The sequence below is a fragment of the Patiria miniata genome, unplaced genomic scaffold, assembly GCF_015706575.1.
Source record: "Patiria miniata isolate m_02_andy unplaced genomic scaffold, ASM1570657v1 HiC_scaffold_24, whole genome shotgun sequence".
Classification (NCBI taxonomy): domain Eukaryota; kingdom Metazoa; phylum Echinodermata; class Asteroidea; order Valvatida; family Asterinidae; genus Patiria; species Patiria miniata.
The window spans coordinates 22213530-22239389 of record NW_024037063.1 but is presented as its reverse complement, the minus strand read 5'-3'; the positions used below and the strand labels follow the sequence as shown (position 1 = coordinate 22239389).

At 40.5% G+C, this 25860-nt stretch overlaps 2 protein-coding genes across 4 annotated transcripts in view; one reads left to right on the top strand and one right to left on the bottom strand.

The window, feature by feature from the left end:
* Nucleotides 1–25860, bottom strand: part of LOC119732417 (ketosamine-3-kinase-like) — a 49987-nt gene that overhangs the window by 22758 nt on the left and 1369 nt on the right. The window contains exons 2-3 of one of the 2 annotated variants that reach the window (XM_038205916.1): nt 16564–16661; nt 9082–9156 (exon numbers count right to left, since the gene is read on the bottom strand). The gene's annotated coding sequence lies outside the window, so the exon portion shown is untranslated. The remainder of the gene's footprint in view (nt 1–9081; nt 9157–16563; nt 16662–25860) is intronic. The other variant, XM_038205918.1, reaches the window with a different exon arrangement.
* LOC119732407 lies at nt 1258–25127 on the top strand. 2 transcript variants are annotated; one of them, XM_038205899.1, is made up of 5 exons: nt 1258–1875; nt 19793–19871; nt 21391–21468; nt 22479–22640; nt 23127–25127. In XM_038205899.1, the coding sequence occupies exons 2-5, from the start codon at nt 19794–19796 to the stop codon at nt 24177–24179; spliced, it is 1371 nt and encodes a 456-aa protein (XP_038061827.1). In that variant the 5' UTR covers nt 1258–1875; nt 19793; the 3' UTR covers nt 24180–25127. The 2 variants fall into 2 exon arrangements, with proteins under 2 accessions (XP_038061827.1, XP_038061826.1); XM_038205898.1 differs by having other exon boundaries at nt 1260–1875; nt 19702–19871.

Below are 25860 nucleotides of genomic sequence, written 5' to 3'. Positions count from 1 at the left end.
CAGCAGTCACGGTTAGTCATCGTGGTTGCGTCTACAGCAAACAGTGGCAGCATCACGTTTATCTGACAATGGTTTTTGGTGGCAGCACGTCGATTCAAGAGAATGTTTTTTTTGTGGTTTTTTTTTTTAGAATCAATTACTTATGGTTTGCGTCACTGGCCCACCACTAAACAGTTTTCATTTTCCAACTCTTCATTTTCAACGACTTTCAATTTTAAAAACGTACTCTCCAAAATGTTATTTCATAGGGTGATCGTTGTTAGATCGTTGTTAGATCGTTGTTATTTATAACAAAAAGGTTCAATGCATGGTCCTATAGTATGAATTAACACTGGAATGAAACGTGTAAAAAGAAAATAGGCGAACATGAAAGACAGTGAACATGTAGGCCAACAATGGCTTCATGCCACTTCATTATGGCATGTTAAAAGTGACGATTTTATTCTCATATTTTGGTAGTGTTTGATTTCCGCTATTTTGAAATTTGTTTATTTTTTATCTGAGTATTCTAGTTGCTTTACTTGATTGATTGTATTAAGGGGGTAAAAAGAGCGAAGCCGAAAGCAGAACATTTCATCAGAAGAGGATTTTAAGCCTCGTCCCTTAAAAAAAAATATTTGAAAAACAGAGATTATTTGAAATCTCTGACGAGACAAGATCGAGGTTTGACTAATACCTCCGGTAATAATCCGCAATTTGCAGTGATGATATTGCCACTTAAAAGAAGGGTCTGACTGAATGGAATGCATGGTCTGAAAGATGCATTTCGTTATGTACTGATAATGTCTTTCTCTTATATTCAAAAAGTCTGATTTCAGACTAAACTCTGAAAATGTTATGCCCACATTTGCCATTAGTTTCCTCAACCCGTGTAACATTTTGTGACGTCACGAACCCAGTCAGTGACGTCCAAGGCCTGCAACAAAACACGAGAGGGTGTCCTTCTGACTGAAGAGGCAACATTGGCGACAGTGGCCCTTTAAGTTCCCGAAGCTACTGCCCACACAGTCGGCAACAGCCCGCCTCCTCCACACCAGGGCCCCGTTGCTTAATGTCCAATAATACACATCTGTCGTACTCGGTGAGCACATCACGCATACGACCTCCCCTATGCAACAGATCCCATCCGCCAGCGTAAGGCGGTATAAGCCACATCTATTCAACTGTCACTCAAGACAGAAGAGTCCGTATTACCCACGGACAAAATAATCAATCAGCCTAGACCAGAGTCGGTGGTTCATTCATCTCACTGTAAACCACCTGTGCGCTACCTGCACCAGCACTTTCTGGGCGGTGTTATACAATACAGTGACTTCTCCGCGCGTGTGATCTTACCGCGACCAGCATCACGCACCGGCCCATCCCCTTCACCACTAGCTACCGTCACAGTTTCCGATCTGCTGTAAACTCGTACATCAGTTTTCTCCGCATATCGTGCCTTTTTTCCCGGTGGGTTCTATAGCCCCCACGTGTCAGCAATTTGCCCGGTAATTTAGCGATGCCCAATTTCCGCCCGGCACAATATCACCGATCCGCAGTGCTTTCAACAACGGAGGCGCTTACGATTGCGTCACCGTTCGGGTGTATCCGTGAACCGTATAAAACTGACCCGTACCAGTGCATCCACTCACAAGTCGATTGAGTATACCAAAGAAACCATCCCACCATCCCTTAGTATAGTCGTAGCCAGAAGTAGACGAGGCGCTAGGACTAGAAGTCTTTTGTTTTAGCAGCACGGCAGATGCGTCCTTCCCTTTTAGTTTCTCGGGTAGATTTTTTTGTGCGTTGGACAGCGGTACTTCGTAACATCACGTGGAGCACATTCAGACGGGACACCATCATCCACCATGTGCCTTAAGTTCCTAGCGGGAGCTGGTAAGTTGAACAATCCTATTTATTATTATTCATGGAAGAAAAACAACACATGTTGAGTGTGTGGCCACGTGAGACCGACAACAAGATTGCATGAAGGCAGTCCAACTAGCTACTTATCGTTGCATCCTATATCCATTGATAAAAAAAGTAGTGCGGTCTCTGTAACGAAGGCTTAACCAAATATTGTGATTAGAAATTAAACTTTATTTGGGGAGTGACAATCTGAAGAATACCAGCCGAATCTAGTCTGAGCAGCATGCGACCACTCATTTGTTGACTGGTTACCATATAGTCGCATCTTTCTATATACATGTACTCAGTAAGTTTTAGGCTTATCTTACCCCAGCGTGTAAATGCAACTTGGGAAATAGGTCAGTACAAAATTTCGGCTTGACATTGTAATACGTACTCTTTTTGGTAAGGTTTTGAGATATCGTTCAACAAATCACCCAATCTTCGGCATCGACTGCGAAAGTCGCTACGTGGATTTAATCAGAGACTCATTTACTTGCAAAGACACATATACTTGCAAAGACACAGAAACAGACCCACAGACAGGTAGGCAGACAGACAGACAGACAGACAGACAGAAACCCCCGCACACCTACATACACAACAACACGTGTTTGATTACAACAGTCCATAAATGCCAGCGAAGTGTTTAATCACATCATAAAAAAACTCCGCCAAACCACAGCCTCCACATTTTTTTTTACCTCCGCTGGGGGAAAAAAGCCTAAGACAAAGCGGAAAGAAATCAGTCATGTTTGTTCATAATGGCATTAAAATCGCACCTAATTGCTGTGCAAATTCTACGGGCTTATGCACTTGCATTGCGTGGGTTTGCCTCGGGTGTAATGACCAGAAAGCTAACATAGGACGGAATGGGCAGGTGATGATGACCGTGCAAAGCACACAGCCAGGGAAATGGGTTAATTTCAATCAGCACTTTAGCGAATCAAAATAAAAACAGGATAATTGGGCTCAATCTTGGCTGTGACTGATCACAACAAGGACATGTTTTGCTAATGACTCATTGCTGTGTTTCGGGTTTTGTTGTTGTTGTTGTTGTTTCTGTTGTTTTGTTGTTGTGTGACGGGGCTGATCCGCCATCACGCTTTGGTGTTGTACTTGTTCTTCCGTTTTGTGGGTTTTTTTTCTTGACAATATTTGTTTGGTTTAAAATGTCAGCGTAGTCTTTATTCCTTTTCTTGACTTCAAGTCGAGCATCTCTGACGCAGCATTGCTCAAGACATTCAGATCATTTGACTTTTGTGTCCCATAAACAAAGCAGTTCCAAGGTTTTGTCCATAAGAACTTCAGTTTTCTTGGGAAAAAGCTCCCCAACTTTTGAAAACTTGTCCAGTTTTTATAAAGCTCCGATGGACATATTAAGTCTGTATTGGTCTACAGATTTCACTTTGGGTTTCCTCTGTCAATGGAATGGCAAAAATGAAAAGAACATTTTTTTAGCTTTTTTTACAATTCCATACTCTTTATTTAACCTCCAAGTAATTTAATTTCAACTAAACTAGGTGGGCATAACTAAATTATAGAGGTAAGCCTCGAAACTTAAAAATTAATAGCTCACATTGGATGTCAGTTTTTGTATACTTATGGTTGATAACAAACAGTTACACGCCCCCGCTTCGACCTGTTAAACCCCGCCCTTTAACAAGGTATGACACCTTTCTATCAGCCGTACGTGTTGAAGGTCACAGAGTAAATTGCTTGATTACACATGATTATGTTATGCACCAATGTTCTGACACCTTTGCATGGACCAAGGCGAGATATCTCATTATTTAGTTGTTGTATGTCGACAGACGAAAAGGTGCCAGCAACTGCTGGTGTTAAAAAGCAGTGGGTAATTTTAGATAGGTGATGAAAGTGTTCATGCACATGTACTTGAGCAAACATTTGCTGTATTGAAACTCTATTTTGGTCAATCTCCCATTTCCATATTTTTAGATGAAGTATTTTGTTGTCAATTGGTTTGGTTTGGTTTTGGTTTGGTTTGGTTTTGGTTTGGTTTGGTTTGGTTTGAGCGGTTCAGTTTGGGTTGAGTTTGTTTGGTTGGTTTGGTTAAGTTTGGTTGGTGTGGTTTGATTTGGTATGCTTTACGTGGTTTCGTTTGATTTAGTTTTGTTTGGTTTGGCTTGGTATAGTTTACTTGGTTTGGTTTGGTTAAGTTTGATTGGTATGGTTTGTTTCTGTATGTTTTACGTGGTTTCGTCCGGTTTAGTTTTGTCTGGTTCGGTTTGATTTGGTTTGGTTTGGTGTGGTTTTGTTTAGATTGGTATGGTTATGTTTGGTATGGTTGTGTTTGGTTTTATAGGGTTTGGTTTGGTGAGGTTTGGTTTAGATTGGTATGGTTTTGTTTGGTTTAATAGGGTTTGGTTTGGTTTGGTTTGGTTAGATTGGTATGGTTACGTTTTGTGTGGTTTTGGTTTCAGTGGTATGGTTTTGTTTAGGCATAAGGCCTCTTGGTTCGGTTGGCTTGCAAGGTTCAGTTAATGTTTGGTTGGTTTTATTATTACATGATTACCTAAACGATTTGTAGGTAGACTACATTACAATAATACATTTTTACTTGCCCCAGCCCTCCAGTATACTTACCCCAGATATAGAATCAGCACAAAATATCTGGGACAAAATGATTACGACATAGCTTTCTACCTTTGGTTCATGAATGCCATTTTGATTTCAGCCACGTGTATGACATTTAGCTTTGCCTAATACGATGAGAAGTGTTTCAGTCAAGTGGGAGGCTAGATCCCATTTCACGCATGCATCAATGCTAAACGCGCACCGTGACGCGTCAAGTTACAACCGAGATGTTTGGATAAAATAAATGCCCGCTAGACATACAGGTGACCCATTTCGTGGATAGAAACGAATCAATATGTCTTGAGCTTTACCAAAAAGACAGAGTGGGAGACGTTACGTCACAGAGTCAGGTATCACAGCACAAGTCTAAGACTAATGGATATGTAGTCAACACACTACAGCGTGTTTACGGTAACCAAGTGGACATTAGTAAAGGTGTTATAATTAGATTAATCGAGACCACGGTGAAGAAATGAAAAAGTCCGGTTTTGTAGGAAATTAGACCAAATTAATATAAATTTGATACGATGGTTGGCAGCGTGTGGTGCTAATACGTGTACCTGTTGACTGGGATTCAAGGTATACGTACGTGCGCACGTAGCTCTCTCAATCGATGGTAGACTGACGTCAGTTTAATCACACTTGGTAGCTGCATCGAAAGCACCACACGTGCCGTTCATTCACAAAATTGCTGCCGAGTGTTTGCCTACGTGCTTTGCGCTGGCTGCTTTCCGGTGACCGGTGATACATTACAAAGCGGGTTATTAGGCGAGCCGTAGCCATCAGGCCAAGCCATTTTCGTTGTTTATCTTTGGCTTTCATGGTCAAAACAAACCGCCTACATCACGTTTTTTTCGATGGAAGTGTGCAGAAATTGAATGCGAATAAAAGTATGCACACAGTACGTGATTTCAATGCTCAAGTGTGAGCTAATCTGTGAAAAATCCCACGTGTAAAATGTTGGGGTATATTTAGCAGGTAAGGGGCACAATAGACGTCACTAGATTTTACCGATCCACAAAGAGGCAGCAACGACACGCAAATAACGACTGAATGAATAGATTGTTTGCTCGTATGGCTTCTCGCTTAAAAACAACGTTGTTCTACCACTTAGCAGTAATGTCCCGCAATTAACGGACAGCGTTCGATCAAATCGAATGTTTGACATCTGTCCTAAGGCTGTCGGGAGAAAAAAAGATATCAATGAAGAAATATACGTCATGGCATGCCGTCAATAACTGGTCATCAATTTGGAGGCGAGCATACCAACCGAAAATTGGTGCAATAACAAAATTGAATAGGTATGACATTTGAACAAGCAGCACCGCCACCCACAATAAGTGACCACTCAGGAAGTTGCTATCGTATGAAGACAGCACAGCTACTGGAGTATACGGCACACGGCCTGTAAACCTATTATGGGCCTATAGGGCACACGGAGGACTCGTCCGATGTTATACAGCCGTAACAGCGTCACAAAAAAATCGGACTACCAGTAAACACGTCCGGAATGTTATTTGTTAACATTTTGTTTAATAGAAGTAAATTGATGCGTTCATAGTGAGAATATAATTAATTGTACAAAATGGCTTAACCATTTGAGAAAATTAGTGATTTTTTTCGTTACTGCAACTACATACACAAACGTAAAGAATGCAAATGGCGGATGGAAGGAAACCTTTCGTATATAGGGATTGCGTTATCAATACATTTATGGAATACATAAATTCCTTTGTGGGAAAAAAATTGTGAAAATTACACGTAAACTTTAATTCATGCATCGTGAATTTTAGGGGAATTGCTTCAGGCAGAATGTCAAAATGTCAGGGCCATCACCTGTCGAACTATAGTATGCAATGTTTTTTCATAGACTTCCCCGTTCGAGTTTACCAATTTTTTTAATGATTTATGCGATCCTTACAAAACAAACTCCGCGATATTATGGCCCTCACAAAAGAACCGCAGGCTGACCTTTACTTGGGAGAAAAAAAGCAATTAAATATAAACGAGATGCTGCTTCTGTTGCTATAGTGATTGCCAGACACCCTTTTCAATCCAAACAAGTTTTGATATCTTAGGCTTTACCTCTAAGTAAACAAATTTAGATACCTAACCACTTGTGCGTTGTAAGGCCCGAGTGAGTGAGCAGTGGTTTGGTATTGCGTTGATAGGCATGAGTTTTGTGCAGTCATTGTTACTAAATAAAAAATAAAGCAGAAAATCTGAGATACTTGCAACGCATAATGTATATGCCGATTAATACACACAACGTCTCTATATCTACCAAGTTTCATTTCTTTTCCAGTACTTGGGTCACTCGACTCAGATACTCATCCATTTTAGGTTATCTTTTGAAATGTAATTGGTGTAAATTGGCAACATTAACTGCTTGTTATGGGCAATATAACAAGCAAACGGTGCTTAAATGTTTGGCTTGTCTGTCAGTTTCTCGTTGGTTGCCCATCGGTATGACGTCACATTGAACATGGTCTATATATGGATTGACCTTGTGATAGCAAGGTATGCAGCGCAACCACAACAAATGTCAATGACCTGAAACCTGCAGTTTGGAAGAAAAGCGATATGAACGAAAACCTATGGGTGTTTATTTAACATAGGTTCTCATTTGATAAATAGAGCGCTGGTTCAGACCACCTTTTTAAGAGAATAATATTTTAGTTCCCTCAAAATACGTAAGAGAAGACGTTCTTACAGTTTCAATTTATTATGAGCGACCCATTATTACTCAATGCATGTGTACCAACAGTGACTTGTATGACGATATATCCGCGTAATTTCTAATTTATCATCGAGCTGTGTTTAATAATACGCCGTTGCCCAATACTCGGCATGCATTTATGAATATTTGATAATGACGATGACGCATAAGCTGCTGTGATGAATTTACATATAAATGGGAATATAACTACAATATAGGAACTCCTAGGGAAATACCTTTTCATGTTTGTTTGCCTTAAACAGATCCAAATTCAAATTCAAATTTAACGCATTGTTCATTTTGGTTAAATTCCTTTTTTACCTCTTTAAAATTTATTTACGGATCTCTTTAATTTTAACAGAATGTCAGACACAAGAATTCCCAAAACGAAAAGAAGGAATATTTTCTATCGTCATTTTAATCAGTGATAACAGTGTCAATTCAAAGTACATTTTGGGATTTTTTTTATTAGGAATAGTCAACCGCCCTGACCCACTTTGTGTAACATTATTTTCGTGGTACGTGAACTTTTCACCTTCAACTGGGCCTGTGTTGGTGTGTACTATCGTGCCCAAGTTGGTATGGTGGCGCCGAGACTAAATCGAACCAAAACAGAATTGTGGTGTTTGAGTAGATATTATTCCAAAGCAAATAACTAGTCCGGTGAGCGACACAGTTAGCAGGTGTCCCAATAGGTAACGCAATCATCCCCAGTTCTGTTGTATCTGAGTTGTTATAAGTGGAACGCACTGTGACCCCACTTGGGGACATTTTTCTATGGCATGGGACGAGCGTCTTTATTTGTTTGAGTTAATATCGGCTGTTTTTCTGAACGGTGTGTCGTTTGAAACACTCACCCGGTACCATACAGACATTTGCCCACCCCGGTACGGTGGGCGGCAGTCGCGACTCTATGCGGTCACATGACTACACATTTTGCTAGACTCCTTTCAAGTCCATCCCCCCTTATTCCTGCACCGGTCTTTATAGGGACACACTCAGCCACTCTACTTAATAGGACCCACATTCAGTCCCACATTATTACTTCAAATTAACTCAAGATAGTTGGGAAATAAACAACAACAAAATATACAGAACTGGTAGAATAATTTTCGAATCTTTCGTCGACGTATCACATGATTTCTCTTGCAACCTCATGTTGCCAAATCATTAAATCAAACATTTTATGACATAATTGCGCAACAAAATGGTCCTTTGGAATTACAAAACACATAACCCGACTTTATCACGTTTTGTTTGTTTCCGTTATAAAAAAAAAAAGCTCTTTGATTCATCCTTGCATCGATTTCAACTGAAAAACATATGGTATTTATGCTTTATAAAAAGAAGAAGAAATTGTACATGAACCTGTTGAACTTCCACAGTATTTTCAAGAGGGCACTTAGATTGTCATCAGTTCCGTCTATAAATGATTTGCTATACGTAATGCAAGAAATAACAAGATCCAACCAAACAAATTGAGTGTTTTTGTCTCGTGCTGTTGGATTCTCGAAATGTCACCTGCACAGCGCAATAAAAGCCTTTGTCTAAAATGCCGATGATGGCAAAAATAATAACCACCATCACTCCGGGTGCAACTAGCGTGTCCTGAGTCCACATATTATTTCTTACCGAAGGTAGCTCAGGGTGTGGGTATATTTCTCTCCGTTTGTTGAAGGATGGGGGTCGTCCCTAATGGAAAAACAGCTTTTATCCATGTGTTTTCTTTTTGTCAAGGGAAGAAGTGCATGTCGTGCAGGATGTTTTCGCGTGTTTTGATACAGTTTATGAAACATGGAACATAATATTATATTGTCAAATAAGGAAAAATACTTAGTATTTTTCTTAAAACTTACCTATTTTTTTCTCAAACTTACCTTATTTTGTTCAGTTCAGACTGAAGACCAGAAAAACAACTATCCGTTGACGTGTATTCACGGTAATGATAGAATCTGTGAAAACAAAACATAATTGGAGTCCATGGGTTGAACATTCTGCAACCGACAATAACAATTCATTGACGATTAGTTTCACTGGTAAACGTGGCCGGGCAATAGTCCCATATTGCAATTTATCCATAATGAGGCAACAAATGCGTAACCTAATACAATGTAGTGGAGTCATTCTTTAACCACTGACTTTACCATCTGCTCTGTGTCAATGAAAATTATTAAAGAAATGAACAAATAACTTGCAAATATTCTGATCCAGAATTTGAGACAATAGATTTTAATTGAAAGAAAACTGTGCATTGATTGAGATTGTTGTTCATGCTTGAGATTCTTTTCATAGACAAGACAAATTAAGCCTAGTGAAGCTGGTCCCAGAGCACAGTGAATCTTTACCGGCAGTCTTTTCCTATACATCAGTCTACACTATATGGGCAGGATTTAGCCCTTTAAATGGCGTTACGATAGCACTGCCCGGTTCACAATTGAGAGTCAGGGAGTGAGCCAGTGAGTGAATCAGTCAGTATATATTAAGACAGTACAAAGTAGACAATAATGCTGGCCTTTATTGGCGTTACGTGGTAACCCTGTACGATAGCACTGCCCGGTTCACAATTGACAGTCAGTGAGTCAGTATAAGTCAGTACAAAGTAGACAATATGTTGGCCTTTATTGGCGTTACGTGGTAACCCTGTACGATTGCACTGCCCGGCTCACAAGTGACAGTCAGTGAGTAAGTCAGCGAGTTGATCAGTCAGTTGGACAGTCAAGTACAAAGATGACTATAGGCTGGCCCTTGGGGACCAGCAGAAAATACCCTTTTACTACACTCACTGCCCCGGCAGTCTGTATCTGCTTTTTTGCAGTCGATTCATATCAATCGCAACGAACCTGCCCTTTACCTTCGAGAAACCGATTAGTAGAGACCGGTTTTTTTTAATATAGGGGCCAGGATCTACAGTCACAACGGGTTTGCGATTGACAATATTCTTATCTCATCCTCGGCCAACAAGTGGGCGGCTACTTGAAGCACGGGCTTTATGGGAATCAATTACTATTTATTCTCAAAATGAGAGTTTGTTGACAAAGCAGCGGTGCTTGTTGTCACCCGCTTACATATAGGTCTCACTGGTAGCTTGGACCTTTGCTTGAGTCAACTCTTATAACACCAGATTAATAATGACTGATTCCCACAGCTATATGAGGAATGAGGGTTTAACTTTATGAACAGTAGTTTACTCTGATGCATTATGTACTACAATCAAAGCACTTCATAATGTCCCTGCTGCTCATCTTTTGCCAAGATACACTCGTCATTATATAACAATGTACTTGACGTGAGATGCTAATGAAAATCTTGGTGGATCATTTCAAATCAGCAAGACTCTTCTGTTGCTGTGAACTGTCGGGAGAAAAGGCAGGCCAGTTGATTCAGAATGCTTATTCTGTTCCTGCATCAGTCTATAATTATACATACTAGGCCGGATATATAGACCATTTATTTACGAGATAATCCTATACGATAGCACTGCCCGGCTCACAAATGACAGACAATCAGTAAGTCAGTAAGTCAGTCAGTCACTCATCACCACGGGGGGGGGGGGGGGGTCAGTCAGTCATTCAGTCAGCCAGTCAGGTATAAAAATCACTATAGGCTAGCTCTCTGTGACCATCAAAAATACTGCAATTTATAATTTCAATTATATAAATTTCCCTATTTATACAGTGTACCCTTAAACATCATAAACAAAATGTACTTTAGAAATGAATTTTAATGTACTGCACATAATTAACGTTGAGACTAAAAACAAAACATAATTAACAATTAAATAAATAAAAACCGAGAAATTTAGACAACGTGGACATCAAACGAATTATTTTAAAGCATTGTCAGAAGTAACTCGCGTTCACGAGTTTATAAAAATAACCAGCAGTGCGTCATTATTTGATTACTTTTTCATAGACATGACTCTTAATCTAGGCCGCCTCGCCACTTTCGCTTGCATAAATTGCTTGGAATAAAATTCTTGTTTCCGAATCGACTTACAGATTTCAGATACTTATCTGATGTCGATTTCCGCTTTGCTTATGGGCCTTACTCACGAGTCGGCCATATTAAATTGAGAGTTAGGTAAAATCTTCATTTTTTGGAACTTGTGAAGAGAAATGAAAGCAATGACGCTGCAAATTAATACTAGTCTGCTCTGATGAATAATTTAGAATGTTTTTAAGCCACATTTAAGAAAGAATGGAAGTGAGGCTAGAATAAATAAAAAGTCAGGCACCATCCCATTCAACAAAACCCAACTGTCTAAAATAAGCTTTGGTGATTTTCAAGAAAGACCGTTTCATACCTGCTGAGATTTTGCAACACAGGGTTTTTAAGCTCTGACAGGAGCTTCTACATGTCACTTAGTGGTCGGTCGGTCGGTATGTCTGTCTGTCCGGAAAATTGACCAAAAGTATGGTATTCCATTATGTGCCATCTGCGTCGCATTTTTCGGCGTCGCATGTTTAAGCTCTGGCAGGGATCATTTTGACCGATTTCATGCAAGACTGTCGTGCAAGACTTCTTGCAACACGGACAGAGCTTATTGTGCACTCGCACTTTTTTCCTATCCTCCTAGGCAGTACCACTCGCCACTACCTATCATTCTACCAGCTTAGGGGTTCCGAATAACTATCATTTTGATCGATTTCATGCAAGACTTTCATGCAAAACTTCTTGAAACACGACTAGAGCTTATTATGCGCTCGCACTTGCGCTGTACAACATCTTCCTCGAACAAGGTGGACGCCATTTTGTGTAGTGGTTGGACGGTATCCAGAAGGAGGAAATGTCCCAAAATTGACCAAAAGTACAGTGTTCCATAATGTGCCATCGGCGTCGCAATTTTCGCCAGAGCTTAATGTGCACTCGCACTTGTTTCAGTAATAAATCTAATTTAGCCCGGTGCTGGTCCGAGACGCTAGCTGTTTGGAAATCTTTCCTGTTCATAGTTTGTCTGTTTGAGCTTGTCATGTAATTCTTAATCTCATAGACGTAGACAGTGTTTCCAAGAAAGTGACATGATAAAGGCCTTGGACATTAATTGCCGCCAATGGTTGTCGAATACATAGATAATGGCCTGCTGTGTGATCTGTAGTGACATTAAATCACTTAGAGCTTGCCGACATTAAGTGTTTTCCGTCAACAATATTATTTTGTCATTCATAACCACGCACAATTTTTGTATGAAGGAATTCGACATTAAGGTAATGCGCACATTGCAAGCATTCAAACCTGAAACTATCGAAATATGAAATATCCTACTGAGTTGTAAGTTAATAATAGGATCATGCATCGTGTGAAATCGTTGCACCTAGTATGCAGTATTTTCAAGAAAGGAGTATTTGCCATCATTTCCTCACGATGGTTGGGACCAAAGTAAACATCACGTTTTCAACGGAAATATATGCTTTGCGTCGAGAAAAAAAATGAAGATACATATTAACAGTTTTCTCAAAACGTTTAATATCTACTGAGCTGAAATTTTGGAGTGTTATGTTTTTAATAACCTGCTTCAGATTCATTGTAACGTTGTTCCTTGAATTTGCAAAAAAAAAACCCACATTTTTGTTGCGTTTGGAAATGATGTCCCTGTCCCGTAAAGCAAGACAAGTCAAACCGATTAAAGTTGGAAATAAAGCGCAAAAAATTGTATTCATGATCATTCAGAATGGCTATTCAATGTAAGCCTTTTCATGCATCTGTCCTGATGCGCTGCATGGGGTTAGCCCTTGCGGCGTGATCCTATACAATAGCACTGCCCGGTTCTCTTCATAACAACATGGCTAAGTCACAAGTGATATAGTCAGTCGAATAAGTACGAAATGAAAGACACTTGTTATGACCCAATGCATGTATTCATATAGTGAAATTATAGTACAACAAATAATTTATTTTTATTTCAATAAGACATTTAATGATATAAAGCCAATGTGCCTCAAAAGTGACTTGGCGCAACCAAACAATCCTTGGTATTCTTGCCTCGTACCACAGGTCAATGCCCGTAGGACATTTTATCAAAATAAAAAGCAACGGAGTGACGAGACAATTGTAAATGGTGATTATTAAAGTGTGAACGGGATTAAAAGCTGTTAGTGACTTCTTCAAATATCAATGCACTTATAGTTGTTATGGTAACATTTGAATAAGGTTGAAATGAGGCGTTGCATGCAGCATCCTTGGCCAAGAGGGGAGAATTTCCACACCGAATTTTTTTTTAACTGATAAATTGCACCTCAGGAAAAAGTCACTGTCGTAAATCTGGTTGATAACAAATTTCGACGCGGCGGCGATCAAGAAAATTAACTTGGGGAGGTGAGGGATATGAGGATTTATTGATCGCAGTAGTCGTGATATCGCAGTGTTGTCTGGCCTCGCAGTATTTTTGTGAATGAATTACTCCAGCCCCGGCGCGCGCGCGCGCGTGGGCGTCGTCACGTGGTTATTGATTGATTGGCAACGTGCAGTTGAATGGGTTTCCGCGGGCGGTGATGTCGCGATGGTGAAGTCGGGGCACTTGACACAGCGTGTTGCGTCTAAAGGGCAATTAGAATTAACGGATGCCGATCACTTGGACGTAACAACGGCGAAGGAAAGACTGATGTGGCCCTGGCTCCGCAGACGTGGCCTTGTAAGATAGATTGATTTGAAAGACGTTCAACCTTATCAAGGATAAAAACCAACCATCATTTCATAACTCCTAGACACTGTCATTGTAAAAAAAAAACGCAATGAAAACACTTCATATACCACTAGAAAATTTTTCACATGAACTTCGTTGTGTACGGAATCAGTAGATCATTTTCTCGGAGGCCTAAGGACTACTTTTCAGAAATTCAAAACGTAAAAAAAAAAGTTTTACCATGTTTGCTCAGTAATACTTACCCAGCTTAGTATAGACCATTATCATGTTGCAGCCGTCTTGATTTTTTCCCCATTTAAATCAACGTAACCAAAGCGAGGATGGAAGGAAAAATTGTATGATTCCTTTCTGCACAAAACATTATCATGCAGTACTGTTTTGGGATACAGGGAACTTGACTGAAATTGTGCATCATGATATTGCCCCCCCCCCAAAAAAAAAAACCTGAAGGCGCTCCATTCTTTGTCTTGATCAAAAGACTTTTTTTTTGTTTAAAAAAAGAACATTGTATTTGTTTGATATGATTTGATAAAAAAAACTGTTTCCGATTCTCCAAGCAGAAGTGATAGGTTTCATGCAGCAACGAATGAGCGCTCTTGTGTGGGGACGCGAGGGCGCGGGCCCGCCCACGTAATTGAAAAAGTACAAGAATTAAACCAAAAAAAATAACCCTTTATGACTTATCGATTGATGCCATTGCTTCGTAACTGCAATTACATTTCTCCATTGGCCTTTAATATTGTGACGATGTTAGTTGAACTCATCCAGGGACAGATGACTAATCTAAACAATAACAACCTTGCATGCTGACTTCTTTCGGCACAGAACGAGCTGCGATCGGGCGATTGTTGTCACTAAAAGCGAGTCAACAAAATGAACTGAATGCGTCATTGGCAAGATGTCGCGCTCACACACATAATTACGCATTGGTGACTAATTGAAAAGAATACATGACAGTTTGATTATTTATTACCGGCCTAGTCCTGAACTGCCGTAGAAAAAAAAGAAAACAAGGCAATCCTATTCGAGCTAGTCCCAGAGCACACATACTTCTATTCAATTGATTTAGAATGGCTATTCACTGGAAGTCATTTCCTGTATCAGACTACATACACAATGGGCTGGATTCAACCCATTCATTGGCGTTAAGGAGGAATTATATACGACAGCACTGCCCGGTTCACAAGTGACAGTGAGGGGGGGGGGGGTGAGAGTCAGTCAGTCAGTGAGAAAACATGGTTATTTTAACCCAGCCACCCCAGATTGTTTATTTTTTTGCATTATTTAGAAGCTTGACCAAAGTAGCGATGGCACTTTTCAAATTCATTAAATTTTAGAAAATAAAATTCATTGTACATATTGAAATTGACACGAACAAGTGGAAATTATTCGACTCACACCTCATAATGACAAAGATGAATGGAGGCCTATGTAAAATAGCCCCATCGATCGCCATACGCACATCACGCAAAGCAAGTATCTGGATTCCGGTGCATGTGAATGGGTATTTGTACAGTATATATTCTGGATAGAGTTACTGCAAAACTATATGGGCAGTACACGCCAGCGTAGTTATCATAGGTTAAGTACAACTTGAAGTTACTGTGTTACCATACGACCTTTGATTACACTTATCATATGAATTACATACAATCATGACGTTATGGCCCAACTGTCTAAAATACCTTTGCTGATTTTCTACCTAGATCTATTTTTGTATTTATGAAAATCACAATGAATTATACATCGATATAACTATAAATTCAAGTGAAGAAGATTACAAATTCAATTATGCAAATCGCAAGTGACGATTACTTCACACATGCAAATTGAGGTTATGAAGACAGCAACAAAATATCATCATGAAAGTTGGGAGTTGGTAGTGATCCACATAACACTCATTATTAAGATGGGAGTTGACCTATAGCTATACCTGAAGTCGTAGTGAGTACGCGCTTTAAAGGGGCATATTCGACCGGAGTGCGCGCTTTTTGGGCGCTAAAATGCATTACCCACGATATGATAATAGTTGCAGTGATCCCTTAGTATTTTGATTCTTAATTATTTAGATCTCTGTGTATATAATCCTTTTCCAATTGATATTTATGTTATCTTTATTATCTTTTACAAGATATTACACATTGTAATGAATGGCATTACTTAAATAAATATTCTCATTAAAATTCAATTAAAATTCGATTCGATTCAATATTTAGATCATTAAAAGTAAAATATAAACATGCACAAACCTATTCCTTGACAATTTGTGGTTTTCGTGTAGTAATCGCACGAACAAAATTCGGGTCCAAATCTTTGGTTCTCAAAAATCAAGCCCCTTGCTCGTCTCGGTTCGAGTCGCATATGTTTCTTCTGAGAAATCTTGCTTCAAACACACTGCTCTCATTATTGTGGTACCTGACTTTCCACAACGAATTGTCACTCTTGCTTGATATGCATCATTATGCGGCTATAATCGCTGCTGGAAATCGTATAGCCGGGAAGACCAACAAAAAATGGTCTCCACGTCGAATGTAATTTAATAGGGCCGTTCAACAGTTTTTCCGTAAGTGTCAAACATCATATGGATATCTTGTCACCCAGACATAAAGCACTTGGGAGATCTACGTATGACGGTATACCTTTGAGGCCTATGTTTGTAAATACTTGAATATTGTGTGGGGATAACACGTATGCTTGATTACACCTTCTTGGTACATACCTTGTATTGCTATCTGGATGTTATCCGGTTGTCCGTATTTACCCTTTGGCTTTATCAAGAACGTTATCGCTTGAAGAGGTATCAACCTCACGGGCTTCCTAAAACCAAAAAAGACAAGGCCTTAATTAAAACAGGAAAGCGGAAGGAAATCTTCATGTCCCCGAAGACTAAAAAGTGGTGATGGAATGATTTTCTGCAGAGCCGCAATTCCGCGAAACCGCCCACGACTATGTCCGGTTTAATGCACCGCCGTGCATCAAGCAATTTACCCCCCACTTTACCCAAATGGTGTTAAAAGAAAAGGGATTCCATCAATGGGCAGCAAAGGCGATTTTCCAAAACCTGTTTCTGGTTATTTCCTTGAGTCAAGAACCTAGGGGTCGGGTCTTGAGAGGTTCTTTATCTGAATTTTAAACTGTTTATAATACGGGGAAAATGCAACTATGCAAAATCTGAAATAGTTTAATATGGGAGTGTAAATCGTGTTAAAGGGAAAACAAGCGAATACGCAAAATTTACTTTTCTTTAATAGCAGCATCATATCCCGTGTCGGGGTCAAAAAGCAGGAAAAACACCAAACAAAATCATTGCTGTTGTTTTTAAAATACGAATTGGATTATCATCAGTTGATTTTTTTTTGTACTGACATGATGACACAATGCATACGGCTGATTGGTAGGTTTGAAGAATTACAATGAAATTACATTTATCATTTCAACACCATTCTACACAATAAACAATCAAATCATCCTGATTTTGGTATTCGTGCTTGCAGCAGTAACCGGTATGAAATTACAACCAGACTTAACAACTGTGTTAAAAATTGTGTGTTGTCGTTGCTGCTCGCAAGCGTGAAGTGATCTATCTTCAATCCAACCACGCACACATTCCTGTGCCACTCCCTATTCAAATTACCCGCCCTTAACCACTCTACCGTGTCTCATTTACATATCAATGATAAAGCAGATTTATTCTAATTCGTCCCGGTACTCAACCGAATAAATCAATATGATTGGACACTACCATAATTACAGTCATTTTAATCGGCAGTTCGAGAAGAAATAAGAAAAATTCACTTCAAACATTAATAATCGACAGCAAGAGACTCGTGTTCATCAGTACTATGTTCTTGAAAAACAAACTTTGTTTAATAAAGATGGTTGTATGGCAACGGCTTTGGTTTTAATACTACTGACGCGCTGTGTGTCAAGTCATGCCTCTCTGCTGCCACCAAGAGTTTGGAAAGTCAAGTTTTGGATTTGTACCGTGAGATTTGGACTCTCGTAAAAACTGGACTCTTTGAAACCAGTGCGCACAAGCCAGCAAACAAAACACAGCGTACGAACAAACTAGGCTGTGCATTTTCGAATAATTAAGTATTCCATTACTCGTGTTTGACTAAATATTCGGATATTCGAAACTGTCAGTGCAACTGCGTGCTGCATGCGACGGTCAAATGTTGCATGCAGAGCGCGCCATTTACACTTTGCGTGCCGCGATCGATATGGAGTGTGGCAGTAAGTATTTTATAACTGTCAAGGGCTTTAAACTGCTAAAAAGATAGAAACAATGAACCGCCGTCGACAGAAAAAAAGTTACCGTCAACAAAAAGGTGGCACCTGACAATGAAGCGGCAACATTATAAAGTGACATCACCATCATCTGTGTGCATAATAAATTTGTTGTTTCGAATATTCAAAGCAGCAAAAAGCTATTCGAATATTTGGTTGATGATCGAATATCCGAATATTCGGTATATTCGGGACAGCCCTAGTCAACACAGAGTAAGGATAAACAAATGAATTTTTATACAGCATGTCTCCAATTTATTATGACACCTCAGAATTATGTTATTCAAAGCACACAATGCGTATTTTATTCCCGAGGGAGTGTCCTCTATCACAGACTAACCGACTGACTGACTAACTGACTGTCACTTGTAAGCTGGGCAGTGCTATCGTATAGGATTGCCCCGTTAAACCATTGGATGGGATATAAACCCTACCCATTGTTTATACCAGATCGATGCATGACAAGACTTCCAATGGAAACCGATTAGGAAGCATGTGAATTCAATTTGGTGTGCTCTGGGACCAGCTTTAATATGCTTGCCTTGTTCTCTTACTTCATGACTCTCAACAAAACCTACTCATACGTGTCAACGGAGGAAGACACACATATTAGATATGCATAACACCGACCGTAGCTTGCTAATTAGTTTTTCCTTCCGTTCTTGCTGCCTACACATGCAAACACCTTTATCACGAGATAGGCTAATCGTGGCAGGGGCAAGTTGACGGTATTTTTTGTTCGCACCTGGGGAGAAGCAGAGCGTGCCCGGTGCCTCCCCGCGTAGCAGCTCACAGAACACCGCTGGAAACTGCTCCAAATTAATGGTCTTTGGCCTGCAATAGACCAACTCATTAAGCCCCGCCCACCGCGCACGTGCAGGGAAAAAACACGTGCGCATCTTCAATGATGCCACACTGCATGCTCCAGCCGCGAGCATCATACGCGCGCGTGCACGCATGTCGGACATTTTAATCGTGGCTGTGATTGGTCAAAGCGTAAAGGGCGGGGCTTAATGATCGGTCGGATCTCACACGGGCGAAAGAAAGATATGTTGGGAAGATACGTTCAACTGATGACACCGAGGGCGCATGTGTTCGGAATACTTAAACTTACTTAGCCAAAAACCATACAAAAGTGATGACTCGCGTTTCTTAGTGAGACTTAATTGTCGCCGTGTTAAAGCTTTTCTTATAATTACGCTTTATCCGTAGGGCAAGGTCCTACAGCTGGTCTTTGACAATAATTACAATTACGTGGAAACATGCTTAGACGAAGCCGTAGCCCTGAACAGGGCCTAAATATTTTTAGCTAGCAGCTCTCAAATTGCAGTCCAAAACACCACCACCAACAACAAAACACTAAGCACATACACAAATCAAACGTAAAAGTACGATGTTAGTTAAACACCACGTTGTGTTTTAATACTTTTTGCAGTGTAGATACCAAACAGCGTTAATTCAAACCACAGATCTTGCACTGATGTCCCTACTCAGTACATGCCATAATTTGGATTGTTCAACCTTATAGTTATACGATTCTCCGTTTCGTTTTGTTTTTTTCCCCCAGTGGTTCTCGTTGTGGTCGCTCGTAGTTCTGTACGTGCTCAAGACCCAAATCCCTGTGCCCACTATAATTCGGACAACGATCGTCTTTTCAGGATGATATACGATGAGACGATAAAGCTGCGTCAAAACATCAGCCAACTTGCGGATGAACTACAGATTATTGACCATGAGGTGAGTTCTTTTTTCCAACTGGGACACAGGTTCCACAAGGACGCTAGAGATCACTATTCCGTCTCACCAACCTCGGTCCCGACACCACCAGATTTATGTTCAAAATCTTGCATGTAATATGCAAATTAGGTACGGAATAGTCTGGTGCCTGAAAATGCTTCAAAGCAGTTCGTTTTTGGCATGCGGTGTCAGGGGTAGGCCTACAGACGGGATTCGTCGCGGCGTGAGATCCGAAAACACGATTTGATTTTTGTTTTCAAAGTGTTAATATTTCGATCGCTACTCGTCCAATATCCATTATTACAGTACACATTATTTTGAGTCAAAACAGAAGGTGGGGTGTTTTTGAGGTGTAGTGGACGTTACAATTCACAATGAACATTAAATTACGAATACATCTTCAATTTTTATTCTTGGAATGAGAATTACCAATTACACAACATAAATATATCACTTGCCATATGCAGTATCGAATCAGGATACAGCAAGTTTCCCACCTATGGGTTCACACTTGGAGAGGAAGTTGACAATAAAGTAAAGCCCTGGGGATGTTTCCGACTCCCATAATCTTTTTGAGGAAACGCAGATTCGCAAAGCATTTTTGGTAGGTCACTTGCCATTAACAATGAATGTAAATGTCTTTGCACACGTGTCAAGCGCACACGGAAGTGTTCACCCGGAAGTGTTGACCCCTTTCAGAGCTCAAAGAAATGTAAATTCAGCAGGGTCCAATGATAGGGCAGTGGTTATATGAGCGAATATCATGACTGATACCCTCCCCCTCCCCTTTCCTCAACGTTAAGTCTTACTTTTATACACACTGTGGTGAAAATACAAACGAATGTGACAAAAACAGGCTAAAACCTTGCCGTTATCTAACTCGCTCCTTTTTTGAAGCACAGAATTTGAAACCGGAGGCATGTAGTTTAATATAACGCTACAGTACTAGTAATGAGATGGATTGAGAACACGCAACCAGGCTGAGCCACTAATTTACCTGGAAATGGAAAATGATGTGCCGATGTCATGCTGAACGTGCAATGTGTTTTCATCTTTCATTATGTGTTTCGTGTTATATGGTATATGTACTACTAGACCTACGTACCAAACCTATTGATTTTTTGACAAGCTTAGAGGCTAGGTGCGCGTGTATCTTCGTAAGTGTGACGTCATTTAAAGTTAAAGCACGCCCACTACACACGAAGTAGCATTTGAACATTGATCTCCATTATACAGTCTGTATAAAATGGAGATCAATGCATTAAAACCATTGTAACCGGAGGTATACTGCAAAGTTGCGTGTTTAGCCAATAGGCGCTTGTGATTAGTGGTATAATGACGCAGTCACTTACGAACAGCTGCAGCATAAACACGCCATTTCATGCGCGCGCGTACTTCTTGCGCACTCGTGAGCATGACTTCCCAAGTTAACAACATTTTCTTCTGATATTAAAGGCACCGAGAAGTCTATATTTTTCTGACCTAATAATAATGGAAGCTTTGTGCAATTTTGTTTCAGGGTCTGGAGACTGGCAGAATAACACAGCTTAGGAATATCCCATATCCTACAGAGCTGCCAGAATGCCATAGCCAGGAAGTAAGCCGGATAATAGTTTACCACTTTGAACTCCAATTCATAAATACCTAAGACAGTTTACCAATTCCTATTGGTCGAGAGCCCGTCACGTGGCCGGTTTTAAACGGTTGATAAAGACCGACTGGTTGGTCTTAAACACTCCAGTGACACATGAAATTTTGACTCCTTTGAAATCCGGTGTCTTTTAGTTACCATTTTATTGGTTGAACGTTCACAATGCACACGTATAGGCATGCGCAATACTTTAGTATTTAGGACTATGAAATACTGACTCACTGAGTTAATATTTCATAGTCCTAAATTCACACTACACCGGTACAGCTGCGTTCTGCGCGCGCCAATCTCCATAGAAGCTTAGGAGTTGTTTACGACATGGACACTGCCATAATATAGCGACAGGGGCGTTTCGAAAAACACGAAGTAAAATTGTTGAAAAATCGTTGTAATTTATAATTTTTGACTTGTTTCGACTTTTGAACCGAAAAGTTTTGATAGGCCTATTTGTTTTGTACCGAAAAGGTGTAATGCATGGAATAAAGGTGTGCATGACCGATATTAAACACTCTTTTAAAGACCGGTTGGAGTGTGGATGCTGATAATTACCCGAGCCGAATATTACTGTCCTCCGTTGAAGTAATTTTGAGTGACACTTTGCAAAACCATTAGTTTGCTTGGCTAAATGAGATAGCTCTACTGGTGGATAAATTATTGAGGAAAGAAGAAACAATTATGGGCTGTTTTACGAAGTACATACATCCATGTGTAACTTGACAATGATAATTAATTTATGTTCAAAATTTGACAGGTGGTTCTAATTTAATACACATTTAAAGACTTTTTTCTCAACGAAACCGACAAAATATGCTTTTTAATGCACATGATAACATCATATTAACTGAATGGGCTAAATCCAATCCATTGCATAGACCAGATGCTGAATCAAGTATCCTGTGCGCTTTTGGTCCAGCTTTACTAGACTTGCTTTGTCTCGTTTACCTTAAATTGTGCAGGAATTTGGGGAGCTGATGGAAAGTGTGCAAGCGCGGCTTGCGGACAGCATACAGGCCTTAAAAGCTCTGAAGGTGGACATGCACACGGAACTTGAACTCGAAAGAGAGTTTTACAACTTTGAGAGTGAAGCGAACCAACTGAGGGACGCTATTCACTGTTACGTAAGTTAAAATATAAGAATACCAGGGATTCTGTTTTGCCGGAAACGTAGTGATATTGTGTTGTATTGAGTTCCACAACGGTAGCACTCTACCTTTACGGAACTTTATTTTTCTGTTGTTGATGTGCTTAGGCATGCACAATAATGGTCGAGTGCACATTCCGTAACTCATACCCCTTGTTCATACTAGCATATATACGAAATATTGCTTACAGCAAAATGTACACCGGTTGATATCTTAATAGTTTCCGAAAATATTACCCATTACGTCACACAGAAAAGCCGAGAAAATTACTGGTGTGGTTGAAAATAACTTTTTGAACGGCAGTGTTTTGGGGCAGCATACTGTGGCCATTTTGCTTCTGTTAAGCACAGACGATTTTTACTCAGCAAAATAAACGACCCCTTAATTTCCTATAGGCAATGTTTCCTGCTTAGAAGCTCGTGCAGTCTATCTTGCGTAAAGCAATTATTTCTTTCTCAACAGCTGTATCGAACGTCTGTGTGGGACCTGCCTGCATACACGTCGTATCGGATGATCGATAGCCAGTTCGATCTACCATCCTACCACACCGTGGAGGAAATGCACTTTCGCAATAAGCATTTCGCGAACGAATTACACAAGTATCTGCGCAAGACCCACGAGTCGGCGTTGAGCTGCTACGGGCATCGCAGCAAGCGGGAACGTGCGACTTGGATCGAGAGAGAGCTCGAGAAGAGAGCCCGCGAAATCCTGCAGAGCCAATTGGAGCCGGATGCTGTGGAGTTGGTGTCCAAACGAGGCTGGGCACCCACTTGGGAAGATGACCTGGCGTTAGGCGGCGAAGCGTACCTGCCAGAAACCAAGCGAGACTGGGCACCAAATTGGGAAGATGACCTGGCGTTAGGCGGCGAAGCGTACCTGCCAGAAACCAAGCGAGACTGGGCACCGAATTGGGAAGATGACCTGGCGTTAGGCGGCGAAGCGTACCTGCCAGAAACCAAACGAGACTGGGCACCGAATTGGGAAGATGACCTGGCGTTAGGCGGCGAAGCGTACCTGCCAGAAACCAAGCGAGAGTGGGCACCAAATAGGGAAGATGACCTGGCGTTAGGCGGCGAAGCGTACCTGCCAGAAACCAAACGAGACTGGGCACCGAATTGGGAAGATGACCTGGTGTTAGGCGGAGAAGCGTACCTGCCAGAAACCAAACGAGACTGGGCACCGAATTGGGAAGATGACCTGGCGTTAGGCGGCGAAGCGTACCTGCCAGAAACCAAGCGAGACTGGGCACCCACTTGGGAAGATGACCTGGCGTTAGGCGGAGAAGCGTACCTACCAAAAACCAAGCGAGACTGGGCCACTTCGTATAGGTTCGAGGATAACGTGGCTGACCAGGACCAGGAACGGCTCGATCAAGCGCTTACCCCACAAGACACACCACAAGAGGTGCGATATTCGCAAGAGGATCTCGAAATGGCATGGCACCTTCTTTTCGGCCCGGTGGAGGAACCCAAGAAACGATCTGCGCATGCATCATCGTGGTTGGCCAATCTATAAAAACTTGCCGCCGTCATGAATGGAAAGTAGGCGGTGTTTTCCTTTCACAGCAATTGTTTTTTTTCTTTTCCCGCAAACACCGAGGCTGATGTGTCATCGATAATGAATAATTCATCAGACGTTTCCGTTAGTGTTTCTCGTTTATAAACTGAAACATTCCAAATTATATACGCTCGATAACCGACGACTGTTTTGTTAAAGTTACAGGAACACCGATTTTGACATGCATGACAAAAAGGTCAAACGGACATGAGCATGATTTTATTATTAATGAAAATGCAAGGCATTTGACTCTGAAGAATATGATCCATTGTGGAACTGGCAAGTGCTACGACAGGCGCGATCCATACGTTGCTTTCAACAAGAAAAAAACCCAGAAAAATGAAAAACACGATTAAGAAGGGATAACTATCAGTGCACAAAACACGACCCGGTCATTAGAAATGGTCAACGAAATTAAGGAGAAATTTACATACCAGAAATATTTGCATCTAAACTAGAAACAAACTTTAAGGGAAAAGATGTACATGTATGTTGGTTTCTTACACGATTGGTTTCTTACAAAATGACATGAATATAATACGATTGGTTTCTTACAAAATGATATGAATATAATAATGAAAGGGGGTTCACAAAGGTTGGATTGGCGAAAGCGATCTTTTAAGCCCCTCCCCAAGAAGTGTAGAATCGCGCCTGTCGCTGGTGAGTGAATTTTCTGTGCATTTAGAATTCATTGCAAAGAAAACAACAAAGTACTAAAATGTAAATACAATTATAATCTATGACAATTTGAAATGGCTTCGTACTTAAATTGCGATTTTGTTTTCCCTCTTTTTTTTTTTTTTTACTGAGTATACCTTGAACAATCTGGATCCACCGTGACATTTTAAAAGTAATTTTCTTCTTAACCTGTATCAAACAAGTCACTGTAAACTATAATTATGGCTACGTAAACTGGTGCTCCGAAGCTGTATAACCAGTACAAACTCAACTGTGAATATTTTTGATACTCTAGTCACGTGACTGTCACAAACATTTACTTCAGGATGTAGTGTTCGTGAGATAGCGTAAATGTGATAAAAATAGCACTTTTTGGTTTTAGAAGTCAGGGCAGATTGAATGTGGATAGATGTAAGCCCCGATGTGCTGTTGGGGAATAGAACAAAACCCCGCCCACTCCGAGATAACACGTGCGTCTCTAGTGCTAGACGCGCGCGTCATACACGGATTTTGGTTGGACATAATCCAATCACGAAAGTGATTGGTGGATACAATATGGGCGGGGCTTGTTGGATGACTACCACGTGGTAACTATAACTATTGATACTGAAGGGTGACTGAAATTAACACTAATGGTGTTATCTTAACACTTGAAGTGTTAGGATAACACAGTAAGGGCAGGACAGCGGAGGTTTTGAGTAACAGTGTGCTTTTGCGACCGACAGCATGAATGATAGCGTTATAGGTTAAAATTGACCAAAGGACATCCAAATTCCGTTCGTCTCAAACGTTCGCCACAATTTTCACAGGATAGAATCTTAAAATATGTAATGGACGTTTTGGGGTCGCCGAGGTGCAAAATATAGCAAAGGCCACGCCGGAGGTAAATAAAATAATAATATCAAATTGATATAAAAAGTTTCAGCCTAATCAAAAATACAGTGCGTGTTGACTTTATCTC